The sequence below is a fragment of the Manis javanica genome, chromosome 17, assembly GCF_040802235.1.
Source record: "Manis javanica isolate MJ-LG chromosome 17, MJ_LKY, whole genome shotgun sequence".
NCBI lineage: Eukaryota > Metazoa > Chordata > Mammalia > Pholidota > Manidae > Manis > Manis javanica.
In genome coordinates this window covers 16,730,520-16,747,335 of record NC_133172.1, presented here as the reverse complement: position 1 = coordinate 16,747,335, position 16,816 = coordinate 16,730,520, and the positions used below count along the sequence as shown (strand labels likewise).

Here is a 16,816-nt window from a genome sequence, read left to right as displayed (position 1 = left end):
ACACCTGTTATAGCAGCATTATTTGCAACAGTCAAAAAATGAAAGCAACTCAAGTGTCCATTGACAGATGAATGGATAAACAAAATATGATATATACATACAATGGAATATTATTCAGCCTTAAAAAGGAAGGAAATTCTGACACAAGCTTTAACCTGGTTGTAACTTGAGGACATTATACTAAATAAATGAGTCACAAAAATGACAAACACCGTATGATCCAGCTTATATGGAATACACAGAGTAGTCAAATCCATAGGGACAGAAAGTAGAATGGTGGTTACCTGGGGCTGGGGGATAAAAGGAATGGGGAGTTATTGTTTAAAGGGTACAGAGTTTCTGTTTTGCAAGTGGAAAGAGTTCTATGAATGACGATGGTGAAGTAGCATAGCAATATGAATGCAATGCCACTGTACTGTACACTTGAGAAGAGTTAAGATGGTAAAATTTTGGGTTTTTCTTTTTAGCTTTATTGAGGTGTAATTGATATTGCACACATTTAATGGATACCAAGAGCATAATCAAACATATCTATCACCACCAAAAATTTTACTGTGTTCTTTTGTGTTTTATGAATTTTTTTGGTAGGAATATTTAATATGAGTCCTATTCTCTTAACATATCTTAAGGTGCATAATACTATATTGTTAATATAGGTACTATGTTGTACTAGCACTTACTCATCTTGCATAACATAAACTTTGTACTGATTGTAAAACAATTCCCAATTTCCCACTTCCCCCAGCCCCTGGCAACTACCATTCTAGTCTCTGCTTCTTTGAGTCTATTTCAGATATCTCATATGAATGGAATCATGTAGTATTTGTCCTATAACTGGCTTATTTCACAAAGCAAAATGTCCTCAAGATTCAGCCATGTTATCACAAATGGCAGGATTTCCTTCTTTCTTGAGGCTGAAAAATGTTTCATTTTATGTATATACCACATTTTCTTTATCCATTTATCTACTGAAGGATAGATGTTTCCCTATCATGGCTACTGTTAAATAATGTTGCAAGGAACATGGGGGTGCAAATATTAAGAGTAAATTTTATGTTATGTGTTATCTGTATTTTACCCAGTTAAAAAAAAGAGAGAGGGAACAAAGGAACTACTACTCCTGATTTGGGGCATTTAAAATTAGAAGAAAGAAATGTATCAGACAATAACAAAATAGAAACTAGTGGGTAGTCTGGAGTTCAATATTCTAAATTCTTATTTAAATCTGGGTTTTGTTAAGCATGCATGTTAAAAATTCAAGGATAAGAACAGAAATCAAAGCAGTGGAGAGAGAAAAAGAGATAAAGTAAAAGTAAACTTGCACAATAATAAAAAACCTGTACATAATAGAAAATAAATTTATATCAGCAATCACAATAAATGTAAATGAACTAAACTCACCTATTAAAATAACAGTCAGACAGCATAAAAGGGGAAAAGCCCAGCAGTATGCTCCTTACAAGAGACAGCCTAAAGCATAAAGGCAATGGGTGGGTAATTTGGAGTTCAAGTATTCTACTCTTATTTAAATCTGGGTTTTGCTAAGTATTCATATTAAAAATTCAAGGATAAGAATAGAAACCAAAGCAGTGGAGAGAGAAGAAGGGATAGAGAGAAGAGGGGATAAAGTAAACCTGCACAATAAAAATACCCTGCACATAACAGAAAATAAAACAATTTTTTATCAGCAATGACAATAAATATAAATGAACTAACTCACCCATTAAAATAGCAGTCAAACAGAAGAAAAGGGATAAGAGCCCAGTAGTATGGTCTTTACAAGAGACAGGCCTTGAGTACAAAGACAGAAAAGGAAATTTTTGGAAATGAAATGGTTGGAAGATGAAATTCCTGTAAAATATTCATAACAACAAAACTTGAAAAGCAATATTATCACACAAAAAAAGAACCTGGACTAAAAGGCATTTCACGATAAAAAGGCATGTTTTGTTTCTTAATGTGGTAGATTGGAATCTGGGTTCCAATTCTTCACCACCTCTCCAACAGAATTATACATTTACTGTCTTTGCCATTAACTGTCTTTCCCTCCAACTGTGGGTGTAACTGATGCTAAACTAAGCCATGTAGCTTACTTTGGCTAATGTAATCATGCATTATGGGGCAGGGTTTTAAGGGTGTTTGTATGATCTGTCTTATGCTCTGGTGACCCACAAGGATAACGTGTCCTGGTAACCACCGTACTTTAAGCAGCAGAAGGAACATAGGTGGAGTAGATTTGGATCCATCTTGCAGCCCAGCCACTTAGTCAAGCCTAGCCTAAGTAAGTTGAACACAGAGAACCTGCAAACCTCTCGCTGTACGTGAGAATAAACGCTTGCTACATTGCCACTGAGTTTAGTGGTGGTTTGTTAGGCAGCGTTAAGATCAAGCCATAAAATGCTAAGATGATTTGTCTGGAAAAGATCACCAAAGAAAACTGTCAAGCAACAGAACAGAGCCAAAAACTTCCGGGTTAAAAAAGCAGCAAAGAAGACTGAGATGGACAGGCCAATGGGAAGGGGGGTCCACTTGAAATTAAATAGATACATTTTTCAGTTACCATAACTTACAAACACTACACAGAAATCAACTCAAGTAAAACCAGAACCACTATACATGTCAAACACTTCACCACAGACCTTTCGTGACAGAGACAACACCACACGTCATCATAATCATATACAATCACAAATATCATCCATGACACAAACACATGCATCACAATCACATACACAGGACCATCATCATCATCGCACACACTAACTCCCACCACAGTTTCTTGTTCCAACAACTCCAATCATTCTTCAGGAATGTACTCCCAGCCCCAGGACCGCTCTGCCACTACTCCCGACGCACGCTGGGCCTCCTTAAAGACTCCGCCCCATCAGCCGTGCGCACTGCCGCTGCCAAAACGGCTCAGGCCCCTCCCCCACGCACAGACGGGAGGACGCGGTAGCGTCACCTACCGGAAAAGTCCGAATGCGCTTCCAGCTTCTGGGCCTGATGAAGGGGACCCACAATAAGGCTCGGGCCAGACGCCGTTAATGCTAAGCCAGCCCTCCGCTCCCGCCTTCGAATACAACACCTCCCAGAAGGCCCCGCTGCCCAACCCTACTTCCGGCCAGGACGCTGTCTGCGTTTCCTACGTGAGAAAGAGGGTGAGTCGGGTCCGCGCCGAAGGCTCAGCGGGAGCGCGCGGGTCTCCAGCTACTCGCAAGTCTGAGGCCCGGCTGGACGCTGAGAGTTGCCAGAGCGGCTGTTTCTGTAGGGTCCAGGCAGGGTGCTGAGAGGAATCAGTCTTGGATCCCGCTCTGGACTACATTTCCCAGAGGGCCAGGTGGCCAGTCGCCCTTCCTGCAGAAACTCGAACGTTTCGTCACGCCTGGCGGGACCGTTGGATCCGTGAGAGATACTGGTCTCTGGGAGATCCCGCTCAGCTGTGCGGTTGCGACTCCTGAGCCAGGGAAGGCCCAAGTTGAGGAGACCGGAAGCCGGTACGAGCGGAGTGTACCTAGCCTGTGCGGGCAGAACGGCCTGAAGAAGGGAGGTTGTGGTTTTGTCTATGAGAGAAATGTGACACTGCGACCTGTGTGCGGATTTGGGGTGCCTTTCATTGTGAGGTTGTCTGTGTGTCCCTGTGGTGGTGTGTGATTGTAAACCTGCGGTTTTAAGAAACTGTTCCGTAGTGGGTTTGTGGTTCTGTGTTACCGTTGTGTGACTGGGTGTGGGTGTGGAGTGCGTGTCCCCTTGGTTTAAGTATGACATTGTTTAAGTATGTGGCACTGTGTGAATGGGTGTGGGGCCCCTGTCTGTTGTGAAACTGCGACTCCAGAACTCTGTCCCCAGGAAACCTCTGTGGGGTTTGGTTAGATTGCACCCCCTCGACAGCAGTGACCCTCAACAGCAGTGACTTCAGCTTTTTATCCCTGAGACACTGGGACTGGACAGGATACCCTTTTTCCTGTGATCTCCCATTTCCTGTATGGGGGATGGAAGTGGGGTTGGGGATGATGTCTGACCTTTTAGGCAACAAGAAAAACCTAGTATCACACAATTACTTTTTTCCTCTCCCAGTTCTTCCCTTGTCCAGATGAGGCACACAGAAGAGAAGAATGCATAATGAATTTCTACAAACAGTGTCCAAGGTGTGCTGGGTTTCCTCTTTGCTTTCCTTCTTTTGAGAGTTAATACTTAATAAAGGCACATAACTTGATTATAGGTTCCTTTAATTGATACATTAGCAAAAAGGATAGTTGGGCCTGGTATTAAAGCCCAAAAGGCCCATATACTCTATAGTGTTCACTTACTTGGAAAATGGCTCCACTTATGTTTGCTGACTTTTTTTCCTTTTAAATGCCGTATTTATGATTTTAAAATAAAATCATGGTTATTCTCAAGATTCCAAAAACAGAATTGACAACAACAAATAAATGTGATCACTTAAATAACTAGTGTTAATATGTTGATACATTTTTATTTTTCCAAAATCAAAATTATACTTCATTTACTGTATTGTATCTTACATTTTCACTAAAACGTGTCATTTTCTGATCTCATCAAATAGTCTGCAAATACAAATTTCAAAGATACTATTTCTTTGTATGAATGAGTTAGGTTTTTTCTTCAAATCAGTTGTGTCAGACTTTGAAATCTTAATGTATTTATTTATACTCACACATATATATATACAGTAGGTTTGAATTTGGATTTCCGTGATTAATAATGAGATTGAACAGTTTCTTATGTTCATTGGTTATTAGGTTTTCTTCTTTTGTGACATACCTATTCAAATCTTTTACCCATTGTTTTTGAATGATCTCTTACTGATTCATAGGAGTTCTTTATGTAATCTGGGTGTAGGTCCTTTATTGATTATATTTTTCTATTTAGATTGTTTTGTAACTTCTTTAAGGTGCTTTTATGAATAGAAGTCCTAACTTTAACATAGTCAAGTTCATCAATTTTTTTGGTTGGTGCTTTTTGTCATGCAAATATTCTATATTTATGCTTAAAGCTAAAGTTTTGCCTTTCCTGTGTTTAAATTCAGTCTACCTCTAACTGGCTTTTATGTATAGTATAAAGTGGGAATCAAGTTTTTTTCCCCCTTAAAAATACTCAACACCGTGTTTCTCAACGGTTTTCTCAACACCGTATATTAGAAAATGCATTGTATTCCTACTGGAAATACATCCAATGTGTATAAATGCAGGTATTTCCAGTGTCCACATGTACACAGATTTGTTTATGAACTCTTTATCTCTTCTGTTTATCTATTTGTATATCCCTGTGTCTTCACTGTCATAATTGTTCTAGCTCCTCCCCCCTTTGCAGATGATTTGGCTTTTATTCCTCTGGCTGCTTTTAAGACTTTTTCTCAGTTTTTTTGTTTTTTGTAATTTTAGTATAATATGTCTAATTGTGTCTAAGTTTATTTATCTGCTTGGGATTTTTGAAAATGTGGATTAGTGTCTTTTATTGGTTCAAGGAAATCCTCATCTATCTTCAAAATTGTCCCAACTGTATTCACTCTTAACTCTTCTCAGGCTCTAATTAAACATAGGTTAGAATTTCTCATTATTTCTTTTTTTTTGTCTGTTCATCTCTTTTTGGTTTTTAGGGTTTATATTTATCAGAGGAACCTTGCCTTTTCTTAGGAGGTGGTGAAGGACATGGCAGGTAGCTAGTTGGATTCTTCTCTCAATTAGTAGTAAAAATATTCCGTTGTATTTCAACACTTCTGATCTTGGGGAACTCACTAAATCATAAGATTATCCATTCACCTTATGATTTATCTGAAAACTAGAGTGTGCCAAAAGTAGAGAGCTCCAAGTAGGGATAGTGTTTTCTCAAGATAAAAATTTGGAATTCTTAGTTTAAAAAATTATGTGTGTTTGGTACAGAGGCAAAGAGAATCAGGTTAAGAATCAGTCTCCCCAAACCTATTCAGTTTAGTGCCTTTCTATCTGAATTTCTTAAGGCGAGAGCCGAGTCTTTCCAGTCCTCCCCTGTACCAAAGCTCAGAGTATCTGGTTCCGTTCTTCCATCAGCCTTTAATTACACTCATCATCTCCACAGTGAAGATTGTTGCCTAATTTTAGTGGAAATAACTCCAGGGAGGAAGTATGCTATAGTAGAAAATACATTTTAAAAGGAATAAAATGAATTTTCTTGTCAGAGGCTAACCTAATGTTTAATCAGGAAATATTTGAAGCATTCCTCATAAAATCAGAAAAAGGACATACACCATCACCAATGTTGTTTAACATTGTTCTGTAAGTATTAACCAAAACACTTAGACAAGAGAAAAAATTAGGTTAAAAGTAGGAAAGGTATATAAGATTATCACTTTTTGCAGATGATATGACTGTATATCTGGAAAGCCAGCACTTGAAAATAAGCAGGGCTCCATAGGAAGCAAGCAAAAGAAATTATTTTCCCCATAGTTTCCACTCTCAACTCTCTCTTTGGGCTAATTTTTATTTTGCCCTGGATAAAAACTTATGAAGTCCCTGTAATTGTTTTGATCAGTTTGATATCCTTTGGTTGTTTTCAGCGATAAGTTCAGTTCCATTTTACCAACTACAGCTTCTAGTTGAGTGTAATAATATGTAAGTTTCATTTAAAGCCTTTTCTCTGAGCTCAGGCTTGCTTTAAGCTAGAAGCTTGCAGAGTGAAAAGGGGGCTTTGCTAAGCTTCTTCATTTCCTCAATCTGAACTTCTCTTTCTCCCACCCAGTAGGCAGTTTCTGGATCCTATGTGATTGCAGCAGGGGTAGGGAAGAGGAGGTAAGGAGAAGTCTTACTTGACTGGTGCTGTTATTTTAGTCTTGGTCTCTATTGCTTTTATGGATGTTCAATACTGATCATTTTCTTACTGGGTGCTTTTTGGAATTCTCAGAGCAGTTCCTGCTAGAAGTCTGGAATTGCATTTTCCTGTGATGTGGGCAGTGTATCTCCTTGAAATGGCTACTTATAATACCTGTCTTACACTTGGGCATTCTGTGACCCACAGCTTTGTTGGGGATCACATTGTCCCTCCATTTCACATGAAGTCCATAAAGGAGAATAGATGCCAATCCCTGTGTGTTCCGAACTCCGTGGAACAGAGCAAAAATTCTAAACAATCTCAGTATTACACTTTGGACCCTGCAGTCCAAAGGGGGTCCCCTTGGTTGGTCTAAGATGAAGGGGATGTAACCTGACTTCTATGAGATGGAAATATATGTCATTTTCCAAACAACAACAAATTCTTGGACACCAGTTGGGTGTCCCACAATTCAATTCAGTTCTGACACTAACTACTCAGAGTTAACACCCCTCATGTTAAGGGGCTCAGTTTCACAAACTGCCCTACTCACACCATCCCTGAGTCTTGGGTGTCCCCAAAGCATTGTACTCATGCACAGCAGACCACAAATTCAGGCATTCTCATAATCTCCATTCATGTTGAGTAATTTATTACAACTCAATGACTCAAGAAAGTACTATATTTACTATCAGTTTTATTATAAAGGATACAACTAAGGTACAACAAAATGGAAGAAATGCATAAGGCAAAGTACGGGAGGGAAGACCATATCTGGAAAGGATCTTAAGGATATTTCTTAACAAAATGTCTGAAATGAAATATTTTCATTATCAGCAATATTTATTGTTAAAAATTCTACCACCAGTAAAATTATAAAAGTTAAAGAATTTATGTTAACAGGGCGTAATTCTTACGTAACAGTCGTAAGAGATCTATACTTTTCAAGAAATTTAAATTATGCTCTTATCTAAGATAGTGATATTTTAAATAAGTGTTTAAACAATTTTGCATTAAAAACTCAAGAAATGTTACAAGATTTAATGAAAAAGCAGGGCTTTGTCCCAATACACAGTCTTACTCCACTCAGGTGGCTATCTTCAACTCTTTTTCTATTTCTCTTGGCATTTTTCCTATATTTATAATTAATAATCCTATATTGCTGTTTTTTGATAGACATTTCCTAGTGAATTCTTTGAGGTAAATATAGATTGAGATGTCCCATACTGCATTCCTTACTTCCTGTCCGTGTGAGAGTTGTATCACAATGTTTCTTAAAACATTGATATCCATGCAGTCAGCACCTTGCAGATACTGTTGATCTGAGCCAAGTAGTATACTAGATCCCAGATTGTTTTTAGTACAGTCTTTTTTTTGAGAGTAAATTGCTTTGTTTCTTCAATTGCCTCATTCCATACATATGTTGTTAATTTTTTCACCCAAATCCACCAACACTGCTGTCGGTTTTCAAAATTTTATCAATTATTTCATAAAGTATTTTATGAATCATTAATGCAATCAATAATATTTTCCATATGATCAAACATATTAGCTGTTTATTTTTCCTTGGAGACCTCTTTCCCATAGTCCTTTGTCCTCCTGTTCTTAGAGGTCTGTTGCCAGATACTGTCTTGGGACTCCCTTTTTTCAGGTATATTGGAACTTGGTTCACCATTCTCATGTTAGTTTTCTTAGTTCTGAATATAATACTTTTTTCTTAATTTACTCCCTAGTTTTGGTGGTTTACATATGCCAGTAGCTTCCTCAGAAAAACTACATGGGAGATAATTTTATTCCCTAAAGATCTAGAATTGTCTGGACAATCTTCACATTTGCTTGGTATTTTATCTTGCTTAGTATATTGACACTAGCTTTGACCAGGTATAGAATTCAAGGCAAGTATTCATTTCCCTTTGTAATATTAAAGGAATCACTTTGTTTTCTTATTTCAAATGGTGCTGTTGAGAAGTTCATTGCCATTCTGATTCCTGAAAATTTTTATGCAACCCATGTTTTTTTCTGGAAGCTTTTAGAAAATTCTGTTGTTCCCTATTACTCTGAAATTTTTCTCCAAAATATAAGATGTTTTTTAAAGTATAAAGAAAATCTTGGAAAAGGGAAAGAATTCATGCTTAAGCAGTTAATATGACCAGGCAGTGACCTGCATGTTTACCATTTCATTTCATTGGAAAAGTCCACTCTACTTGCATATTCCTAGGTCTATCCCTCTGAAGATATGTCTTCTATGATACAGTAGGGTTCCAGTGCCTTTGATTTGCTTAATAATTTCTGTGCTTTTCTGTAGATCCCTCTACCACCATCCCTACTACCATCTTTTTCTTCTCTCCTTCCATTGTGAAAGCATGTTTGTTGTTTCAGGGGTCAGTGATGTTCAGGGATGTATCTATAAACTTCTGTCAGGAGGAATGGGAATGCCTGGACTCTGGTCAGATGAATTTGTACAAAGAAGTGATGTTGGAGAATTTCAGCAACCTGGTTTCAGTGGGTAAGGATAACTGTCCCCCCAAATTTAGAATCTGCCCCTGGGAATGTTCTCTTTTCTCCATTGTGAATTATTTGTTTCAAGTAACCAGTTAAATTCCTGCTCTCTGTACCCCAAGGAATAGTTTGAATTGGAATAGAAGAGTTGGAAATTAGCAGCTCCAGTGGGCTGCAGCTGAAGCTTCATCTTCATCTTTCTCTGGTCCTTCCTATGATGGCATCTCTTTCTTGATCACAAAGGACCTAGATTTGACTTCTGGAACACTCACAGTGTAACCATGTCCTATGTTTTTTCGTGATCAGGACTTTCCAATTCTAAGCCAGCTGTAATTTCCTTACTGGAACAAGGAAAAGAGCCCTGGATGGTTGAGAGAAAGCTGACTAGAAGCCTTTGTTCAGGTAAGTGAGAGAGGACAGGGCAATGATCATACCCATTTTTTAACTGGGTCTTTTTCCTTTTTATTAGTGAGTTTTGAGTTATTTATATAACCTAGATACCAGTCTCTTACCAGCTATTTGATTTGAAAACATTTTGTCCTATTTAGTAGGCTGTGTTTTACCCTCTTGATTTTGTCCTTTGAAGCACAGAAGTTTTAATCTTGATAAAATCCAGTTTATCTATTTTATTCTTTGTTTGCTTTGTGTTTTTGGTGTGAGCTTCCTTAAGAGCCTTCACAATTGAATGTATTAATGCCCTCTAGAAGTAGGGAAATACTTTACACTCACCCTATTGATAGATAAAAGTTTTTAAAATTATATCTAAAAAATAAAGTCATAACAAAAACCAAAAAATAAAGAAACTTTTACTCAATTGTAGACACAAAGAGCTCTCACCTTATTTCTGCAATTTAGCCAGAGACACAATAAATAAAGAACTAAAGAATTTACCAATGCAGATATCCAAAGTCTTTTTTTACTTTCCTGGAGACACAAGATATTACAGACAGACCTACAAGAAAGATCAAAATCCAGATTCTCTGTTATCTTGCTTAACATAGAATGGATCCCCAAATAACCAGAACAGACTTCCATCATCCCTGTAGAAATCACCATACCATCAGATTCCTAATCCCTGTAACTTGCCTTGCTTGCACAAACCAGAACCAAAACGAGACTTGGCCACAAAACAAAACCCAAAACATTGGGGAGGAGCTGGTAGAGAGAAACAAAGTAAATGAAAATAAGAGTTTTATTGCTGCTTGGGATTTACTGAGGCAGCCAAGAAAAAAAGATGCCAGGGCTTCAGTAGCCTATGAGGTACACTTCTCAAGTCACACACTTCACTGACTTTTGCAGATGAGTCTGTTTGTACATCTCAATAGGAACTTCAAAACTGTCAGAGTATATAGCATTTTCAAAACTTCAAAAGTTAAAAATGACTCTTTTATAAATACATGATAAGCACATTTGAAAGATTTATTTAGCTCATTAGAGAACCAGAGGAATGGTAAAGCTGGTTCAATTTACCTAGGAGAGATTGAGTTAATATTGTCCCCAAAAGAAAGAATGCAGGAATAACATCACTAAGTCAGATACAAAAACTAATTACTGTCTTACAGGATAATTAACCTTCAGGCTACCTTTTCCACCAGACAAATAATTTTCAACTTACCAATCCTTCTCAATTTAACATCTAACTTTAACAGAGCCTGGGCTCTGATGAGTAGTGAATGGTTAAATGAACAAAGGTACATTTCCCTGGAGAACTAAATAATCCTCTACTTGACCTGTTAGACTGGTAAGACATTGAAAAGACAGTATTCATCTTTTTGATGAATTCAAAATTCATTATTTTCTACTTTAGACTTAACAAGTCTATAAACCCAAAAGTGAGGCATGTGTATATCTGTTTAACTAAGTATTACCAGGTAGCTCTAGAGAAGAGCAGCACTAGTCCGCATGTCCAGCAGTGGTGCGTTAGGAGATTCTGTGGCCCTCCCCACTCTTGTCATTATCCGGCTTTCTACTTTCCCATGTCTAGTAAGTGAAAAGTGATACTAAAATGCTTTTATTTTCATTTCTAATTATTAATAAGCCTGAACATTTGATATGCTTAGTAGCTTTTTACCTTTGTTAATAATCCTTATTAGGATTTTTATTGAGGTCAATAGTTTATTCCTGTTAATTTGCAAGTATCTTCTAGTCTACTGTGAATTTATCTATGGTATCCTTCGTTTAACATAAATCCTTAATTTTGATATATTTTCAGTTCATGTTTTTGCTTTATGGTTTGGACTAAAGGGATTTTATGTAAGTTATCTTTCCTTCCCTATTTTTCACAAAGATTTTCTTTTGTGTTTCCTTTTAAAGTAATAGTCTTATCTTTCACATTATGTGTTTAATCCATTTAGGTGATATTAAGCAAGGATACAGGGATTTTTTTTCACCATAAATTGAACCATTTTCCATTAAAGAATTTGAGCTTTCCTCATGGATTTCTGGTGCTATCTTTATTGGATGATAAATTCTCATGTGAGTCTATCATATCATCCTATTCTCTTCCTCTAGTATAATGTCAGTACCTGAGTGTTTTTGTTTCTGGCTATCATTGATACACATTCTTATGAAAGTTTCATATGAGAAACATTTTGGTTTCTACAATCACCCATATTATCAAATCCTGCCAACATACCCCATGGCAGTCACTGTCCATCAGCATAATAAGATGCAATAGAGTCACTACTTGTCTTCTCTGTGCTATACTGCCTTCTCCATGAACCCCCTATATTATGTGTCCTAATCATAATACCCCTTAATCTCCTTCTTCCTCCCTCCCCATTATCTTTGGAGAAGTGACTGTTCAGATCCTTTGCCCCTTTTTTTTTTGAGAGGGCATCTCTCACATTTATTGATCAAATGGTTGTTAACAACAATAAAATTCTGTATAGGGGACTCAATGCACAATCATTAATCAACCCCGAGCCTAATTCTCAATAGTCTCCAATCTTCTGAAGCATAACGAACAAGTTCTTACATGGTGAACAAATTCTTGCATAGTGAATAAGTTCTTACATGGTGAACAGTACAAAGGCAGTCATTTCAAAGAAACTTCCGGTTTTGATCATGCATCATGAACTATAAACAATTAAGTCAGATATGATTATTCATTTGATTTTTATACTTGATTTATATGTGAATCCCACATTTCTCCCTTATTATTATTATTATTATTATTATTTTAAATAAAATGCTAAAGTGGTAGGTAGATGCAAGATAAAGGTAGAAAACATAATTTAGTGCTGTAAGAGGGCAAATATAGATGATCAGGTCTGTGCCTATAGACTAAGTATTAATCCAAGGTAGACAAGGGCAACAAAACATCCACAGATGCAGAAGATTTCTCTGAAAACAAGGCGGGGGTGGGGGGGTGAGGTTCTAAGCCTCACCTCTGTTGATCCCCAATTTCTCACCTGATGGCCCCCCTGCGACTGTGCCTGTCATAGGTTGTTCCTCCTTGAGGAATCTTACCCGTCTGGTTAACCAGTCATCTTCCAGGGCCATACAGTGAAATGTAAAGGTAAGTGAGAGAGAAGCGATATTCTTTGAAAAGGTTAGCTTTTTACTACTTTGCAGATTTATGCCCTGTGGCTTCTATGCCCAGCATTTGTCTTGAGGTATCTTTACCACTTGGAAGAATTATGATACTTGGTAATTTTCGATATGAGGCATGAATTCTTCTAAAGGGTTGTAATTAGGAAGGAAGAAGAAAAGCAATAGAAGTAGCAGATGGAAGAAAACATGGAAAGATTGATTATTTCTTTGACATATCTTCTTGTAGAGTAACATAAGCATGTATAGGTTTTAAACTACTAATTAAATTGCGTACACACATTAACATAATAGGAATACAGCTATATAACAAAAGCAGACCTACAATTACCAGCCATATCCAGTGAAACCAAGAAAACCAGTTAGGTACTCAAGGCATTTGTGAAAACTAATCAATGATATGATAGATATTGTCTAACTGAATTTGAATAGTTTGAGAAAAATCAAACAAATTAAAACAACACATTCCTGGGAACTGTTCACATCCCACATGTTCTTTTAACAGTAGATAGTCTATAGTCGCACGATTTTGGAGCACTGCAACTTGCACTTCTCCTAATTCTTGGTTGAGTTCCAACAGTATAGACCAGTCAAATTTGTTGTTTTACTGTATGCACAGCCCAGCTTAGATATCTCCTTCTTCGTTCCAATAGCAAGTCCAGGAACCGGTGGGATGAATGCAGCTACAACTGCAACCGCGCCAGGATCATTGTTGAAGTTGATGATCATCTTCTGGAATGACTCTTCCAGAGGATGTGGATGTTGGAAGTTCTTCTTCATATTGTATCTCAATTTGTTTTCTAGGTAGCCAAATTAGGCTTTGATCCTCTGTATAAACACAAACAAACCCTTTGCTCACACTTTGATATGACCTTTATACCATTGTGAAGAACCTATTGGAGATTACCACACAGGAAGTCCTTTTTTTTTTCTTTAAGAGAAAGGAATATTATCAGAAGAATGTACTTCCATAGCTGATCATCTGACACCTTTTAAAAGATCAAAAGTAAGGATATGTAAAGCATGCAAAATCGTTGATTTGCAGTTAGTTTTATCCTATCAGGGAGTCGTCCCTCTTTTTTTTTCTTTTTGTTATCATTAATCTACAATTACATGAAGATTATTATGTTTACTAGGCTCTCCCCTACAGCAAGGCCCCCCCAAACCCCATTAGTCACTGTCCATCAGCATACCAAAATGTAGAATCACTACTTGTCTTCTCTGTGTTCACAGCCCTCCCCTTTCTCCTACCCCCCACATTATGCATGCTAGTCATAATACCCACTTTCTTCTCCCCCCCCGCCTTATCCCTCCCCACCCACCCATCTTCCCCAGTCCCTTTCCCTTTGGTACCTGTTAGTCCATTGTTGGGTTTTGTGATTCTGCTGCTGTTTTGTTCCTTCAGTTTTTCTGTTGTTCTTATACTCCACAAATGAGTGAAATCATTTGGTATTTCTCTTTCTCTGCTTGGCTTATTTCACTTGCATAATACCCTCCAGCTCCATCCATGTTGTTGCAAATGGTTGGATTTGTTTTCTTCTTATGGCTGAATAATATTCTATTGTGTATATGTACCACTTCTTCTTTATCCATTCATCTACTGATAGACACTTAGGTTGCTTACAATTCTTGCCTATTGTTAGTCCTGTGATAAACATAGGGGTGCATCTGTCTTTTTCAAACTGGAGTGCTGCATTCTTAGGGTAAATTCTTAAGAGTGGAATTCCTGGGTCAAGTGGTAAGTCTATTTTGAGCATTTTGAGGAACCTCCCTATTGCTTTCCACAATGGTTGAACTAATTTACATTCCCACCAGCAGTGTAGGAGGGTTCCCCTTTCTCCACAACCTCGCCAACATTTGTTGTTTGTCTTTTGGATGGTAGCCATCCTTACTGGTGTGAGGTGATATCTTATTGTGGTTTTAATTTGCATTTCTCTGATACCCCACGATGTGGAACATCTTTTCATGTGTCTGTTGGCCATCTGAATTTCTTCTTTTTTTTAAAATTATTTTATTATCATTAATCTACAATTACATGAAGAACATTATGTTTACTAGGCTCTCCCCTACCCCATGTCCCCACCACAAACCCCATTACAGTCACTGTCCATCAGCATAGTAAGATGTTGTAGAATCACTACTTGTCTTCTCTGTGTTGCAAAGCCCTCCCCTTCCCCCACACCCCACATTATACATGCTAAACATAATACCCCCTTTCTTCTTCCCCGCCCTTATCCCTCCCTACCCTCCCATTTCTCCCCTGTCTCTTTCCCTTTGGTAACTGTTAGGCCATTCTTGGGTTCTGTGATTCTGATGCTGTTTTGTTCCTTCAGTTTTTCTTTTGTTCTTATACTCCACAGATGAGTGAAATCATTTGGTATTTGTCTTTTTCTGCTTGGCTTATTGCACTGAGCATAATAACCTCTAGCTCCATCCATGTTGTTGCAAATGGTTGGATTTGTTTTCTTCTTATGGCTGAATAATATTCCATTGTGTATATGTACCACATCTTCTTTATCCATTCATCTACGGATGGACACTTAGGTTGCTTCCAATTCTTGGCTATTGTAAATAGTGCTGTGAAAAACATAGGGGTGCGTCTGTCTTTTTCAAACTGGAGTGCTGCATTCTTAGGGTAAATTCTGAAGAGTGGAATTCCTGGATCAAGTGGTAAGTCTATTTTGAGCATTTTGAGGAACCTCCATATTGCTTTCCACAATGGTTGAACTAATTTACATTCCCACCAGCAGTGTAGGAGGGTTCCCCTTTCTCCACAACCTTGCCAACATTTTTTGTTGTTTGTCTTTTGGATGGTGGCCATCCTTACTGGTGTGAGGTGATATCTCATTGTGGTTTTAATTTGCATTTCTCTGGTAACTAGCGATGTAGAGCATCTTCTCATGTGTCTGTTAGCCATCTGAATTTCTTCTTTGGAGAACTGTCTGTTCAGCTCCTCTGCCCATTGTATAATTGGATTATTTGCTTTTTGTTTGTTGAGGAGTGTGAGCTCTTTATATATTTTGGAAGTCAAGCCTGTATCGGATCTCTCATTTACAAAAATATTCTTCCATACTGTAGGGTACCTTTTTGTTCTATTGATGGTGTCCTTTGCTGTACAGAAGCTTTTCAGCTTGATATAGTCCTGCTTGTTCATTTTTGCTTTTGTTTTCCTTGTCTGGGGAGATATCTTCAAGAAGAGGTCACTCATGTTTATGTCTAAGAGATCTTTGCCTGTGTTTTTTTCTAAGAGTTTAATAGTTTCATGACTTAAATTCAGGTCTTTCATCCATTTCGAATTTACTTTTGTGTATGGGCTTAACCAATGGTCCAGTTTCATTCTCTTACATGTAGCTGTCCAGTTTTGCCAGCACCATCTGTTGAAGAGATCGTGATTTCCCCATTGTATGTCCATGGCTCCTTTATGAAATATTAATTGACCATATATGTTTGGGTTAATGTGTGAAATCTCTAATCTGTTCCACTGGTCTGTGGCTCTGTTCTTGTGCCAGTACCAAATTGTCTTGAATACTATGGCTTTGTAGTAGAGCTTGAAGTTGGGGAGTGAGATCCCCCCACTTTATTCTTTCTCAGGATTGCTTTGGCTATTCAGGGTCTTTGGTGTTTCCATATGAATTTTTGAACTACTTGTTCCAGTTCATTGAAGATTGTTGCTGGTAAATTGATAGGGTATGCATCAAATCTGTATATTGCTTTGGGCAGGATGGCCATTTTGATGATATTAATTCTTCATACCCAAGAGCATGGGATGAGTTTCCATTTGTTAGTGACCTCTTTAATTTCTCTTAAGAGTGTCTTGTAGTTTTCAGGGTATAGGTCTTTCACTGCTTTGGTTAGGTTATTCCTAGTATTTTATTCTGTTTGATGCAATTGTGAATGGAGATGTTTTCCTGATTTCTCTTTCTATTGGTTCATTGTTAGTGTGTAGGGAAGCCACAGATTT

General features: G+C 37.7%; 2 protein-coding genes across 15 annotated transcripts in view; one reads left to right on the top strand and one right to left on the bottom strand.

Annotated features, from left to right (window-relative positions):
• The window catches only part of ZNF568 (zinc finger protein 568), a 32,859-nt gene extending 29,757 nt beyond the window's left edge, over positions 1-3,102 (bottom strand). Inside the window, exons 1-3 of one of the 13 annotated variants that reach the window (XM_073226231.1) lie at positions 2,771-2,941; positions 1,721-1,791; positions 1,402-1,470 (exon numbers count right to left, since the gene is read on the bottom strand). Coding sequence is in view for 1 of the 13 variants with exons in the window: in XM_073226239.1 (XP_073082340.1) it covers positions 2,771-2,801 (31 nt within the window). In the remaining 12 variants the exon portion in view is untranslated. Of the gene's footprint in view, positions 1-1,401; positions 1,471-1,720; positions 1,792-2,770; positions 2,944-2,966 lie in introns of those variants that run through there. The other 12 variants (XM_073226237.1, XM_073226233.1, XM_017651717.3 and 9 more) reach the window with 12 other exon arrangements.
• A 59-nt stretch (positions 3,103-3,161) lies between these two features.
• Positions 3,162-16,816, top strand: part of ZNF829 (zinc finger protein 829) — a 45,783-nt gene continuing 32,128 nt past the window's right edge. For both annotated transcript variants that reach the window (XM_073226275.1, XM_073226274.1), the window contains exons 1-3: positions 3,162-4,145; positions 9,184-9,310; positions 9,610-9,705. In XM_073226275.1, coding sequence (XP_073082376.1) covers positions 4,113-4,145; positions 9,184-9,310; positions 9,610-9,705 — 256 coding nt within the window. In that variant the 5' untranslated portion in view covers positions 3,162-4,112. The remainder of the gene's footprint in view (positions 4,146-9,183; positions 9,311-9,609; positions 9,706-16,816) is intronic.